The sequence below is a fragment of the Morone saxatilis genome, unplaced genomic scaffold (assembly GCF_004916995.1).
Source record: "Morone saxatilis isolate NCDOM2014 unplaced genomic scaffold, NCSU_SB_2.0 Contig18, whole genome shotgun sequence".
In the NCBI taxonomy this organism is placed as follows: domain Eukaryota; kingdom Metazoa; phylum Chordata; class Actinopteri; family Moronidae; genus Morone; species Morone saxatilis.
The window spans coordinates 23636048-23649386 of record NW_023339740.1 but is presented as its reverse complement, the minus strand read 5'-3'; the positions used below and the strand labels follow the sequence as shown (position 1 = coordinate 23649386).

Here is a 13339-nt window from a genome sequence, read left to right as displayed (position 1 = left end):
TCAAATGAAAACCTTGATGGCTACTTTTCAGAATGTTTTAGCATGACACAGGTTTATTACAATAACATTTGAAAGCGTTTCATGAACCATTTACGTTAGCAAAGTTACTCAACCTAAAGAGAAAGATCTGATCCTTAAAGTAAATTAGAAAAGTGAGAATACCGAAATTGGATAAACTGGAGGAAGTGATATGAAAGTTTTTTTCCCCTCTCTCAAGACCCAAACTAAAAATATACATTCCCAAAAGATTTCAATCAATTCTGAGGAAAAAAGAAAAACTTGTGTGGCAATCCGAATGCTAGGCACACACAGCAGAAATATTTTTTTCTGTACTGTGTAGCGGTGCAGTTTTCATTATGTAAAGGAAAGGGAGAGATGGTGCGGGGAGGATTTGGAATTTTTATATCTGTACTTGAATCTTTTGAGTCTTTAAAGAAACCTCCTGAAGAATGTCAGATATTGACATTTTTATTTTTTCTAAAAGTTTCTTTGCAATATTTTTCTTATTTTTTAAACAAAGACTTACATATTATTTAGCAAACTTGTGGCTTGCTAGCTTTTCGATTTTTGCTCTCACTGTTTTGTATGAGCACTTTATCAGCATCAACATACTAGACAGTAACCTTATCAAGAGAGAAATGTAATTATTTAGTTGCTTTTTTTAATGATTGGTATGCCATACTCAATAAGTGTTTGCACTGAGAGCCCACCCATGTAAGATACCCAGTAGTCAGCTTTAAACAAAGTACTGCTGCACAAAAAACTAGAGGAAAAATTATCTCAACCTTTACGAAGTGGGTGAAGAGAGAGCTGCAATTACATGAGGTATGAAAGGCTTAAACTCCATCATCGCAGACAGCCATCTTAATCTCATACAGGGTTGTTGTGTTTGCAAATAGTGTGTTGTGCACAGAAGGTCTTGTTTTTTTAATCATGTCAAATATTTCACCAAGGCTTATTGCTGTCTTTGGCTTTGACTCCCATTAGGTGAACCCCCACCCACGGAGCAGAAAACAATAGAGCATCATGATCAATGTTCCACTCTCCTGAACTAACTTGACCGTAAGGTTGTGTTAATGATTGTACTCTAAACAAAGATTCTTTTGCTCCTGATTTGGAGAAGTACTTGTCAGGGGATTATCAGTACTTATCAGTCAAGTGGAAACTTGCAATTTGACAGTAATTATTTTTAATCTAATAAAATTGAATTTCACAAGATTAGCTTTGTCTAAATTAAATTTATATAGTCTGGTGTGTTAAAACTCCCTGCAGATTGCTGCAAAACTCTCTTGATCTCTTTGCATTTACAGCTGCTAATATTGTGAAAATGAATCATATTTTTTAACTGCATAGTACAACAGCACTTGAAGCACTTGATGACGATGGTGTTAGTAATATATTTACTGGACTCTGGCAAGCTTTTACAAAGTAGAGTATAATGCTGTTTTATGGAATACAGCAATCAATATTATAAATCTATAAAGTTAGATTGTTTCTTTTTATTGTCTGGTTATATGCTCTGCATATTGGACCAACCTCACCGTACTTGAGGCATTTCACCACTTGATACTACTTCTGTGTCAAGTACTTGAGCATGACTGGTCAGGAACAGACACCTCTGACAGCTTATCATATGCCAGGTTGAAACTGGCTTGTCAGTAAGCTAATGGAGTGTTCTAAGGTTAATTTACTACCATATGAATCCCATCAATAAGCAATTAAGAGGTGTGGAAACACAGAGGCACCCAGGCCAGCAGCTAGATCCGCACCAACCCCCACCCCCACCTTTAATCAATTAATTTTTGTGCCATGTCTGTTTAAAAGCATTTCATAGATTTACACAAAAAACAAATGCTGCATGACCTTTTTTGTTATCTGCATCACGCATGGATTCCAAAATTGTGAGTTCTGAAGAGATTCTTTACAGTCCTTTACAGACTTCACAAACACTTCTGACTCTTATTAGAGTTTGGGTCAACTGAATTATTCCTAAAACATTCCACAGGGAAAAATGGTCCCGCCCAAAAAAGAGAAGACATGTAGATATGCAGAATACATGAATACATCTTAAAGCAACACAATGTTGTAAAATGTGCCTTTCCTGCTCAGTAGTCCTTATCAAAATTGAAGTGGTCCTTGTGCAGCTGGTCGGCATCTGCTAGTGTCATCACTTAAAACTTGCTTGTTGATATTTCCCTGAATCAGCCACAATGAAGTATTCACATTTGTATTTAAGCCACCATACAAGGACTAGAATACTGCATGTTGAACAGCTGATTTTCTGTGGGATGTGGGAGATTTCCATTCATTACCTCCTTCTCCCAGTGCTCCTCTATGATGTGAAGTCTTGCACACATGTTTTCCCTTTACACTGCCATGACATACTTGCTGGAATCCCTAGAGATATTCAGACGGAGGGTTAGTGATATGATATGTATGAGATTTTCTACCTTATCAGCCTCATCTGACTCACATGAGCCCTGGGGAGTTTGAACATATTGTCCTAACCATTCAGTTACCATTTTAAGTGGAAATTCTCTCAGCAGGTTCCTGCTTTCTTTTGAAACTAGATAGATACAGTAGATAGATAAAGCAGGATTGCAGATTTGTTTTTGTTTGTTTTATTTTAAACATCTGGGCACAACAGCATGCTCTTTTTCTGCTCTCACTTCCTTGCTCTTACTCTGCTGTCAGCATTGCCAGTGCTGTCTACACCTACACATATAACCCTAAGATGACATTTCATCTCAAAATAACTCCTGGAATGAGCTGAGCAAGTAAAAGCGGATGCTTTCAAACAGTTTAGAGGTTGCATTTTGTGTCTATTAAATGTTTTGGGATATTGTTTCACAAAGCTTTCCTCTGTCCTCCACAGCGCCTCCAAACAACATATCAGTGGTGGCAGAGAACACTCCGGCCCCATTCAGTCGATACCAAGCCCAGAATTTCACTCTTGTCTGCACTGCAAAAGGAGGGAAACCAGCCCCATCGGTGAGTTTCTGTTTAAGATATACACCATGCTGCTCGTCCACCAGGGACCTGCCTTTACAGCACAAAGATCCCTGTTGTTTACAGAGTAAAAGAAAGTGCGTTGCATGTTGCTCCCAGGTTTTTTTTTTTCTTTCATTCTTTTTTTAAGATGCCAGCGCACAGACCACTTCCAGTAAAAAGGGTCTTTAAACAGGATTTCAAAAGTTGCATGACAACAGCACAATCCTTGATCTCAGTGCATCCTACAGACATCCAACGTTATTTGCTAGAAAATGCTGGTGGATACAAGCTCCACACAGACACACATAAACACACAGAAGGGTATTCCTAGTCATTTACAGTAGCTGTAACAAGTGCCGCTGTTACATTAATTACAGATTGGCATGTGATTGATTACCAGCACTAATTTTGTCATGCAATGTAGTCATTAAAACAAGGTTGATCAGATTTAGGAAATAGACACATTAGTGTTTTTGATGGTCACACTTAAAGCAATTAATCCAATTGCAGTGACACGATTGTCATAATTGCACACATATTGCACATACCAAAACACACCACTGTGCACATGCATGCTATCTTAGGTGTCAAATGAGTTAGCCAACTAACAAACAGTACCTTCACCTTGTACCGGCTTCTGCTTCAGTGGGGCTATATGTGAATACACGTACTTTGGTGTGATGAATTAATATCAGGCAGATATGGCTTGTTATGAAAATAGAAGCTGGAACAGTAGCAGGGCACGAATAGTTCCATCCCACTTTTCATAGACCTACTTGCATTTTCCCCCTTAAAATCTTCATCTCACTTACACAACGCCCTATCTATATAAAATGATCACCGCCATGAGCCATGTGAAACGCCTTTGTCTCCTTTGTGAGTCTATATAAATTGGCATGCATTCAGAGGTTTTGTCATTGTTTGACGCCTCATAACAATCAAGCAGCATGCACACACTTCATGGCGATACATACATACAACTTTTTTCCTCAACTTTTTGAAGTGCAAGACAAGGTCTTGCAAATATCTGAAGCATATGCTCCTGCGTTTGGTAGCATATGAGCTTAGGGACGCTGTTTGAGAGCGGTCGCTCGCTGTTTGTTCCCACCGGGTCATTAATCATCGTCCATGGGTGTATGATAATGGACTCCAGACCCTGAGCACACCTATCTCCTGCAATTATGAGCCCAGTGAGAGGTGAATACAAGGTGAATATGATTTCCGTCTCTCAGGTACTTCCTGGTTGATGGTGTGATGAGTGAGGTTCTCCCCCTGTTGTGATTTCACAGGGAGCCTTAAGCCATTAAAGCTCAGCACTGCTGGATCCCTTTTCCAACATTTAATGGAGGAAAAGAGATCTGAAAGGTTTCAGCTGGTCAGTAAGCCCGGACTGTTTCTGTGTCAGTGGCCAAGTCACATTGTTGATAATTAGCTTTGCCAGTGACAAGCAAATGATCCAAGTGACTGACTTGAGATAAAAAATAAAAACTGAAAGATTGTTGTTCCATTCACCATTGTTTTTGCAGGCCTCTTTGGTATCAGAAATATTGAAAGGTTTTTATATTGCCTTGCAAATGCAAAGAAGCTTTGTGCTGCAAAGACAGTTCACGGTCATTTTAGTGCAGCAGTTTTATCGCTCAATAAATTCAAGTAGCAATGCAATCTAAAAGAACAACCTCTTTCATACACTAAACCATCTTTTTATATAAAAAAACAGTGTAAAATAGAAAGCTCTAACTACTTCTTATTATTTAAAAAAAATCCAAGAAAACACTTGAATAACGGATGTGGGGAATTTGAGCTTTAGAAGTACATGCATATTTGGTTTGGACAATAATGAAAAGCAGATTATTTGCAGGACAAAACAAAGCTAGTAAGGCAGATTTAGTGGTGTATTGAAGATTGATTTAGTGAAGGAAATGGCACAATGAAAAACCAAGTTGAGAAATCTTTTGCAGTGGTACAGGATGTGGAATAGTCAGAGAAAGAGAGCAATATAACCAAGAATATAAAAAAATAAAGTTAAGTTGTTGACCTTTTTTTAGAGGCTGTTAAGCATGAATCATTTTTGACACACAGCTGCAAAATCAGTAAAAGTGACAGTAATGGACAAAAAGCATGAAATTAATTAAAAATAATGAGCTATGTGGGCTGTTTTTGTATCAGACAATAAGTAACTGATATTGTGAACCTTTGTCACAATACATTTTTCAGTTCACTATTGAGACCCAGCAACCTCCACACAAAAACTCTTTTCAAAAAGAAATAAATTTAGTGAAGCTCCTGGACAGTAATCTTAGGGGAAACACTGAATCCAATATCATCAAAAAATAAGACATCTTCTTGGCTCATTTTGTTTCCAAAGTGGCCTTTTGAACCAGTTCTGTTTCATCAGAGGAACAGAAACAACACTGGTAGACTTTAAAAGATCTGAATACCCACATAGGTGTTCTTGGTTATTCTGTTTGAAGTTGGGTGGAGCAATAGTATGCTGCAAGTTTGCTCAAGTCACTAAACTCCATATATTGATATACCTAACATGTGTATGTATGTGTGTGTTATATATATATATATATATATATATATACATACACATATGTATGTATTCACTTCATGAAGGTATAAGTTGTTAACATTGGCATATTTAAATAAAGCTAAGAGGAGAGACATATGTTAGTCAAGCACTGTTTATACACCCACACAGTCCTGAGGAGAGGTTTAATCAGCCAATATAAGTGAAAACACCTGTGTGTGAGCACCATGAGTGTGAAGGGCCTGTTCTCATAGCATGGAAACGATTGTCTAAAATTAGATTTGTGAGTCACGGTATGAACCAGAAAACTATTGGAGGAAATTTACTCCTATATCTTGCACTTTGTGCCTGGATGGAAACTAATTTCAGGGTCACTTATTAGCTTTATACTATGACAGGCAAACAGACGCAGTGTTTACACCGGACTGATGCAAGATATAAAGTAAAGTCTGTACTATAGGAAAGTGAGAAAGAAAACACTTTTAACTTTAAAGTTACATTCCTCTGTGGCGAGTTGATCATGGCCTGTCAAAGTTGCCTTGTACTGTTGAACTAAATCAAAACCCAGTAAACAAACTCTGACAGGTTTCATGGATACATTTTAGAAGTACAGTCTCACTATGTTCCCATAGACCTGCAAACTTGTCTTTTAATCTCCTTTGAGATCTTTTACTGTGGTCCTCAGTCCTTAGAAGGAAATATTAATTTATAAATTACATGGAAAACAGTTTAGTCCTCTGAGAAGCTTGCTTTCATATTTGTTTTTGGTATATTCTCTTTGCTTGGTTGTTTGACATGTTACTGTTGTCATATCATAGCAGGTTAGCTCTGTGGCAAACTATATGTAGAAGTAAAATGTTGTGAAATGATTTGCCAAATCTTGGCATATCAAGATAATCAAAGCTAAACCTATAGCTACTGTCAAAGTTAATAACTGGTAGAAAAAAGCGCAATTACAAGATAAAAATAACACACGGTTGTAGCATTATTCCTAATTATTATGTCATCTACATAGTATTACATTTGACTTAATCCCCATTCAGTTTTAAGAATGAGCACAAATATCATATTTAAACTGTGACCATTTGTTCTATTTAGGCTGTTGTCCACGGTCATGCTGCATAACAAAACCTCATTATTGGGTTTGTAAGTATTTGCTTGAATGTTGCCGCTCTGGCCCAGTTATGTGACTGCAACTTCAAACGGCTCCCTTTGCTTTTTGATGAAACTCATTTAGTTTTTGTCGGTGCTGCTGCCCCAGGGCTTGTTGCAAAATGAGCTGTTGTCAGCTCTATTTTCAATGTCATATCATTGCAAGCCTGGTCTCAATAGGGGCTCACAACTTACAAAGAAATTGGCCGATTTATTAAGCCACCATTTAACAGCTGCCATTCTGTAATATTTCTCATTTTAAATGATCTTTGTTTCTAGCTATGCCAAAGTATATTTCACCTTAGTTTTTTGTGAGAATGTATTAATTAATTCCTTAATGTAATGAATACAGATTGTGAAAAGTACGTGTATTTGGATTTAGGATAAAACAAATTCGGTCACAATCCTGCAATTGTCATATCATTCATCAACTATTCTTTATCAAAATTAGGTTTACAAGGAATACTGAGTGAACATACAAACATTAAAAAGTCCTAAATAATTCTTAAATATTTTGGCCACAGAAACAAATTGTGAAGATAGCATTGACATAGTAGCCTACCTTTAATGTAGATATGTAGAATTTGTTAGCAACAGTTACAGAGTAACATTATCTTAATTTGGAGTTCTGTCCTGATGAATGTAAGTGCAATATTGTCTCTCTTTAATCTCTCTTTTTTTCTCTACCAACTCCTGAGGGAAATATTTGCTTTTTAGCTGACAGCAGAGACTGAACCAAAATCGTAAAGTCATGGCTGGACAGCTAAACAATGAGCTGAAAGAAGAAAATCATCAATAATGAAAATTGCTGTAAGGATTAACTCATTTTAAGATAAGTTAGTCCACATTTTAAAACCCAAACAGGGTCCTTTAATGCAAGCTCTGCTTCAAATATGGCTGCTGTTAATAGAAACTGAAGAGAAAATGGGTAGGAAGCACAAGAGCCACTGATTATGCTGCAGATCATCCACAATCCCTTGAAGTAATTAAAACAAAACAACCAGTGGAACTACACAGTGTTTGCGCTGTTGATAATTTTTTTTTTTTTAATATCAGATTTTCACATAATTGCTGTGTTTTTTTTTACCTTTTGTATTTTAATATTTAAAAATAAGTAGTGATGAATTAACAGATATTTTATAATAATGAGCAACATTAAAATTGTATGTGTGTGTGTGACAGAGAGAGAGAGAGAAAGAGTGGGAGGGCAAAAGAGGAAGAAAAATGTTTGTAAGGCACTCACAACTGCTTTACACTCACTTAGCCATCTCTACCTGAGCTTTATGGACAGAACAAATGTCTTGTCTTGAGTCTTGGGACCTTTTACTTTATACTTTGAGTGCTAAACAACTAAACATGTTGTATAGAAAAGTATCATAGATCACTAGCATTGACTTTATCTTATCATATAAGAACCTTGTGTGCTTTACACACCATGTAATGCAACATTTTCTTTATGCTAAACGGAGACATAAGATTTGCATTTGCTTTGATACATTTGCTTTGGTGCTCCACAAAGACCAACATATTCTGTTGCTATGCAACATCTTTTTGTGTCTTTCCAGCATCCAGTGTCAACATTTGAAAGTGTTGACGTTCATCCAACACTGCTACTGTTGCATTTCTAGTTATACTAATATTAAAAGCAGTTTTAGTAAGGCTCGTCTTTCTTCTGGCTTATCTTTTTATTGGTTCTCCAAATCAGGGGTGGATCTATAGGAATAGTCAGATTGTGGCAAGAGGGTGGCATGGACACTTTAAGGGGTGGCAGAACAATCACATATATCCATATTTGTTTGGGAAAGTCCCCAAATGAAGATATTTGAATTAAAACATTATACTATTGTGACACATTAGTAATGCATTAAATTGAAATATCTAAAGGTGGACAGACATTTTTACAAATGCATTCACTGAATGTAGTCTAAAATTTGCACATAAAAGCTCAAAAGTTTCATTTCTGTTTTTAACATGTTATTTTCAAAACTAATCTATATTAATGTGTTCAATTTGACAGCAAACTGGGGTGGCATTCTTTAGGGGTTGGCAGCATAGAGCCACCAAAATGTCACATTAGGCATGAATAATATATAAACATGAAAATGTCCACAGACAATAATTTTAAATGGTTATAGGTTTTATTTTTTTCTGTCAAGGAATATGTGTAACAGTTGAAAGTATCTGTTTGGCATACAATTAAAGCAGTAGCCTGGTTCCAGTCTTCCTGATCACTGTACACATTTCTGATTTAGGTTCAGTCTGCTGTTGCGCTCATTGGCAGCTGTTCCACTCACATAAGCATGGAGTCGTCAACTTCCTATGAAGCTACCTAGCTTAAATTACATTTCTTCGATTGATGTGAAAAATGTTAACTATTCCTGTGGCAACCACAGAATGATGTTGGCAGCACTAATGTGGCATAAAGAATAAGCAAAGCGTTATTGTTGCTATGCTTACTTTCTGTCTTATGTAGAAAACGCTGCTAAGCACACTGATTTGTGGTGCTGTGATGTATGATTGTATGATCGCTGAAACATGCATTTTCCATGGCCCTGACATGAATACAATCATATTGAAAGGTGCTGTATAATGGACTGCATGGACTGCTTTAAACATGTTATCTATCCTCTGCAGATGTCACTGAAATAATAAGGTGTCTTATGTTTTCATCTTGACATCCTTACATCATAAAACATAATGCTACTTTGTTTATTTGTTCATATAGGGGCCCAGCAGAGTATGGCAGATTATGTTGTATAGTTAAGTATAATATACAGTTGATCCATCATATTCACACATGACCGTGCTTTGTGCAGTTTACTTGTATTGCATCATAACATAAATTCTTCGTCTTGAAGTTCATATCAAAAGCTGTTACTTCCCATCACTTTTAGGAGACACCCAACATGCCAAATTCCCCTACTGCAGCTTGGAGAGCGCTGAATATAATGGACTGCATGTGTTAAAATTGTTTGGTATTATGTTTCAAGATCTGTCAACATCTGATGTCACTGAAGCAAGCTGGTGACATATCAATAATAGCTTCCCAGTGCCACTCATTAGAGCATCCTCAGAGCACAAGCAAGCACTGATTGAAAAGAAGAAAGATAATGACGGTTAATAATAAGAAGGAAAGCTGATTAAGTCATGGCCAGGATCCTTCTCTCTGCCTCTCTCCCCTTCTCTCCCCCTTTCTCTTGCTTCTGCTCTCATTGAATCATTCTGTCACCATGAAAATTACCGCCTTGTCCTTTTGACACCGCCATGATTAATTGCAGCAACATAAAGGTGTATATGGACCAATGCATGATTGTTACATTTTCAAAAAGGTTTTGGATTTGAGATATTGGTGAGGTGGGGGCAGCTTGGCAGAGCGCAGGTGCTTTCATCCCTGTCTATTCACAGGAAAAATGCAAAACCCTTCTCATGCCATCCCAGCTTAATTTTACCACTGCTGTATGCCATTGTGTATGGGCTACTGCTCAGAATTACATCTCTCTTTTTTCTGTGCTAATTCATTTCAGAATGAAGTAAGTGGTTTGTGCCTGGTTTCATTGTCTGCACATATTGGACTATGAAGTGTTTGGGGATTTATAACAGAGGCGTGATTGATAATCACTTTATTCCATGCAGTAACACTGTCTGTAAGAGAACAATACAACAGCAATGCCAAAAACACTCAAAAAATCCCCTTTTACATGAGAGCAAGCAGTACTTTACAAGTCCTACAGCAGCTAAATATATTACCGAACAAGCCAATGAGACAATATATAAATAAAATAAAGACAATATAGCCATTTTGAACATTCTCCTACATGCTTGCTTAGAACGATGTATGTTCTATAATTGTTTGGAAGTTTGAGGATTCAAATGGAGTATTTTAAGCATTCTTAAAGCCTAGGAAATAGTCTGTTGTGTGGAAATGTACTGTTCAATAACCATTTTATTTTATTGTACGACATAAAAAGATAATTTTTTTATGAATACACAATGCATGTAGGATAATCACACAAAGTGCGGCTCTTCTGAAGCGGAAACAAAAGTTCCCATGTCACTTTGTGAAATGCAACCATTTATTGGAGACATGTATCACAGTGAGAGACATCCTCAGTGTTATTTTGGCAGCTTTATAATCACTTGTGGAAAATTAATCAGTGTTTGCTCTCCCATTTGAACGGACATGAAAGAAGTGATGCGTTTTCTGTTATCTCTGCCTGTCAGACAAGGAAATGTGGTAAATGAGATTTTAGCAAATTAGTAGGTAGCTTCAATGAATATAGAACAAGTTTACAGTGGTGGCAGATGACTCTTTACTTTCTTAAATCTTAAGATGAATTGTGGATTTATTCATATTAATATTTACAGAGATACAGGGTGCGGGTGGCTCATTTTGTTCGGGTACATGGCATGTAATCTGGTGATGGACCTTTGTCACATTTCCTTCTCTTCCCGCTAATTTGGCTGCTGTAAGCTGTTGTCAGGTAAACACGACACAACATTCAGAATTAAAAATACCATCAAAAATATTTTCAAAACATATTTTAACACTTTTGTCAGATATTGGCCTTGCACAACTGCATTCCACTCGTACAAATCATTTTATTCCCAAATCAGGATTTTATCTGGATTGTGTTTTACAAGCTGGCATTTTAGAGCCTGATATATTCAACATGAAGTAAAAGAGCTCACATTAACACATTTAAGTGCTGATTGGCATTCCATGTAACATGATTCACTTGTAACTTACAGTAGTTGTGGCCAATGCAAAAACATGCAGTGTATCAAGGGAAAAAACGCTAAAAAATGATGATGACGTGTGTTTAACACTAAAAGGTCCACTCAACTTTTTTACCTTTACTATATGTGTCTATTTATATCTCTCTGCAGTATTTCCATATCCACATGTGATCTGCTTCCTAGTAATGAAAGAGGAAATGAAAAAGGAGCAGAACTGCAGGATAATGACACAGAAATAACACTTCACTCCCTCCCCGCAGCAACATATCTGTTATCCTATTCATTCATGTCTCTGATGAAACATTGATTGATTCCTTTTCTTATACTTCAAGCAGACAGGTGGCATAGAAATATATTTAGTCATGGTGGGCTCCCAATGAATAGGTAAACTGATACTTGATATTTTGCTGAAGGTAACACCTCAATAAAGGTAATATTTCTGACTCATTCAGAGCACACGCAGCTCATGGTTCCATGTTACGGTAAGCCATGTAGATGTTTAATCAATATTTATTTTATACCTATAAATTAACTTGTGTGTTAATGTTTACAGAAACAAATCAGTTATCTAGGCTTACAGAATTAATTCCTTATTATACCGATTCATAGCCAACACAGGTGTTATTGTCTACTCACACCATTTTGTCCAACAAAAACTACAGAACAGGTGCATGGATCGTTCTAATCCACGCTGTTCTCCCTCCACCTGCTGTGATAATTAATGAGGTGTTTTAATACACAGTGAAAAAGCTCCTTCTCTTTGCAAGTTGTCGAGTAGCTGTAGGAGTTAGCAGCAGACGCAATGGGGTCATTGTGGATCTGAGGGTGATGTTTCTACTTCTTAATGCGCTAATGGATTTTAAGGTCCGGCTCTACAGAGCACATTAAATAAACCAGATAAAGGTGATGGGTATCAAATGTTCCCACATGGTAAAATTCAATAGAAGAAAATGTGTTCATCTGTGGAACTGCATTGGTAAATTAGCCTTATATGCTTTTCTGGGCTATTATCAATACTATACTAAACTTAAAGCAACTTTATATAAGAATTGGTATTTTTTGCAATTTGGCAACCCTACAGTGCAATTCACTTATAAACCGCTGTTGTTGTACAGCTGTGCATGTTTACAACAAGACAAAGCAAGCCAGCTAATATTACCTACTAGTATAAGAGCAAGAAGGCCAGCTCACCATCTGTCTTGCAGCCTTTTATTTCACAAAGATCTCACCAACAACTAAAGGCCAGTCCAAGATTTCCACTTGTCCAGCGTCCTATGGCCTGGTCACTCTCTGTCTCTTCTTAGCCTTCTCCATCATCGTCTTTTTTGGTCTCTTCGCCTTTCCCGGCTTCTGAGCTGCCAATCTGGCTCACTGAGCTAACTAGCTAAAGGCAGCAGTTAGTGATTACTTTACTGTCCATCAGAAAACTCTGTAAATCACAGAGAGTTGAGGTGGAGCAGCCGGGGGACGTTAGGGAGAAAACCAGAAACATTTTCTTCATAAAATATGATCCAGTTTCAATAAAATCAGTGACACAGTTGGTGGTGTGTGAGTGCTGTGGTCCGCAACCTGGGGGACGCCTTGATTTCAATGGGTGTAAAAAAAAAAAAAATGTAAGCCTATATATCAGAATTTTGTTCATTTTTGTTACGAAAACTAAATGAAATTGCATTAAAAAAGTATGCAGGTAAAACAACCAAAGAGCTAACAGAGCAGGCATCAGGAAGAAGAAACACTAAATTTGTCAAAAAAGAAGCCATTAGGTATGTTTGTATGTGTTTATCAGAAAACTCATCTCTGATCACTCGTTTTACACAGACTTTTTGCAGTTATTGTCTTCACTGTTTGGATTCATTGTCCAGTGTTATTGTTATTGTTATGCATCGACATAATGATATATGAAATATCCATAAAATAGTCACTTAG

The 13339-nt window shown here is 36.9% G+C and overlaps 1 protein-coding gene across 1 annotated transcript in view; it reads left to right on the top strand.

The window, feature by feature from the left end:
- The window catches only part of igsf21a (immunoglobin superfamily, member 21a), a 159786-nt gene that overhangs the window by 125040 nt on the left and 21407 nt on the right, over window positions 1-13339 (top strand). Inside the window, exon 5 of the mRNA XM_035661267.1 lies at window positions 2876-2991. Within this exon, the coding sequence (XP_035517160.1) occupies window positions 2876-2991 (116 nt within the window). The remainder of the gene's footprint in view (window positions 1-2875; window positions 2992-13339) is intronic.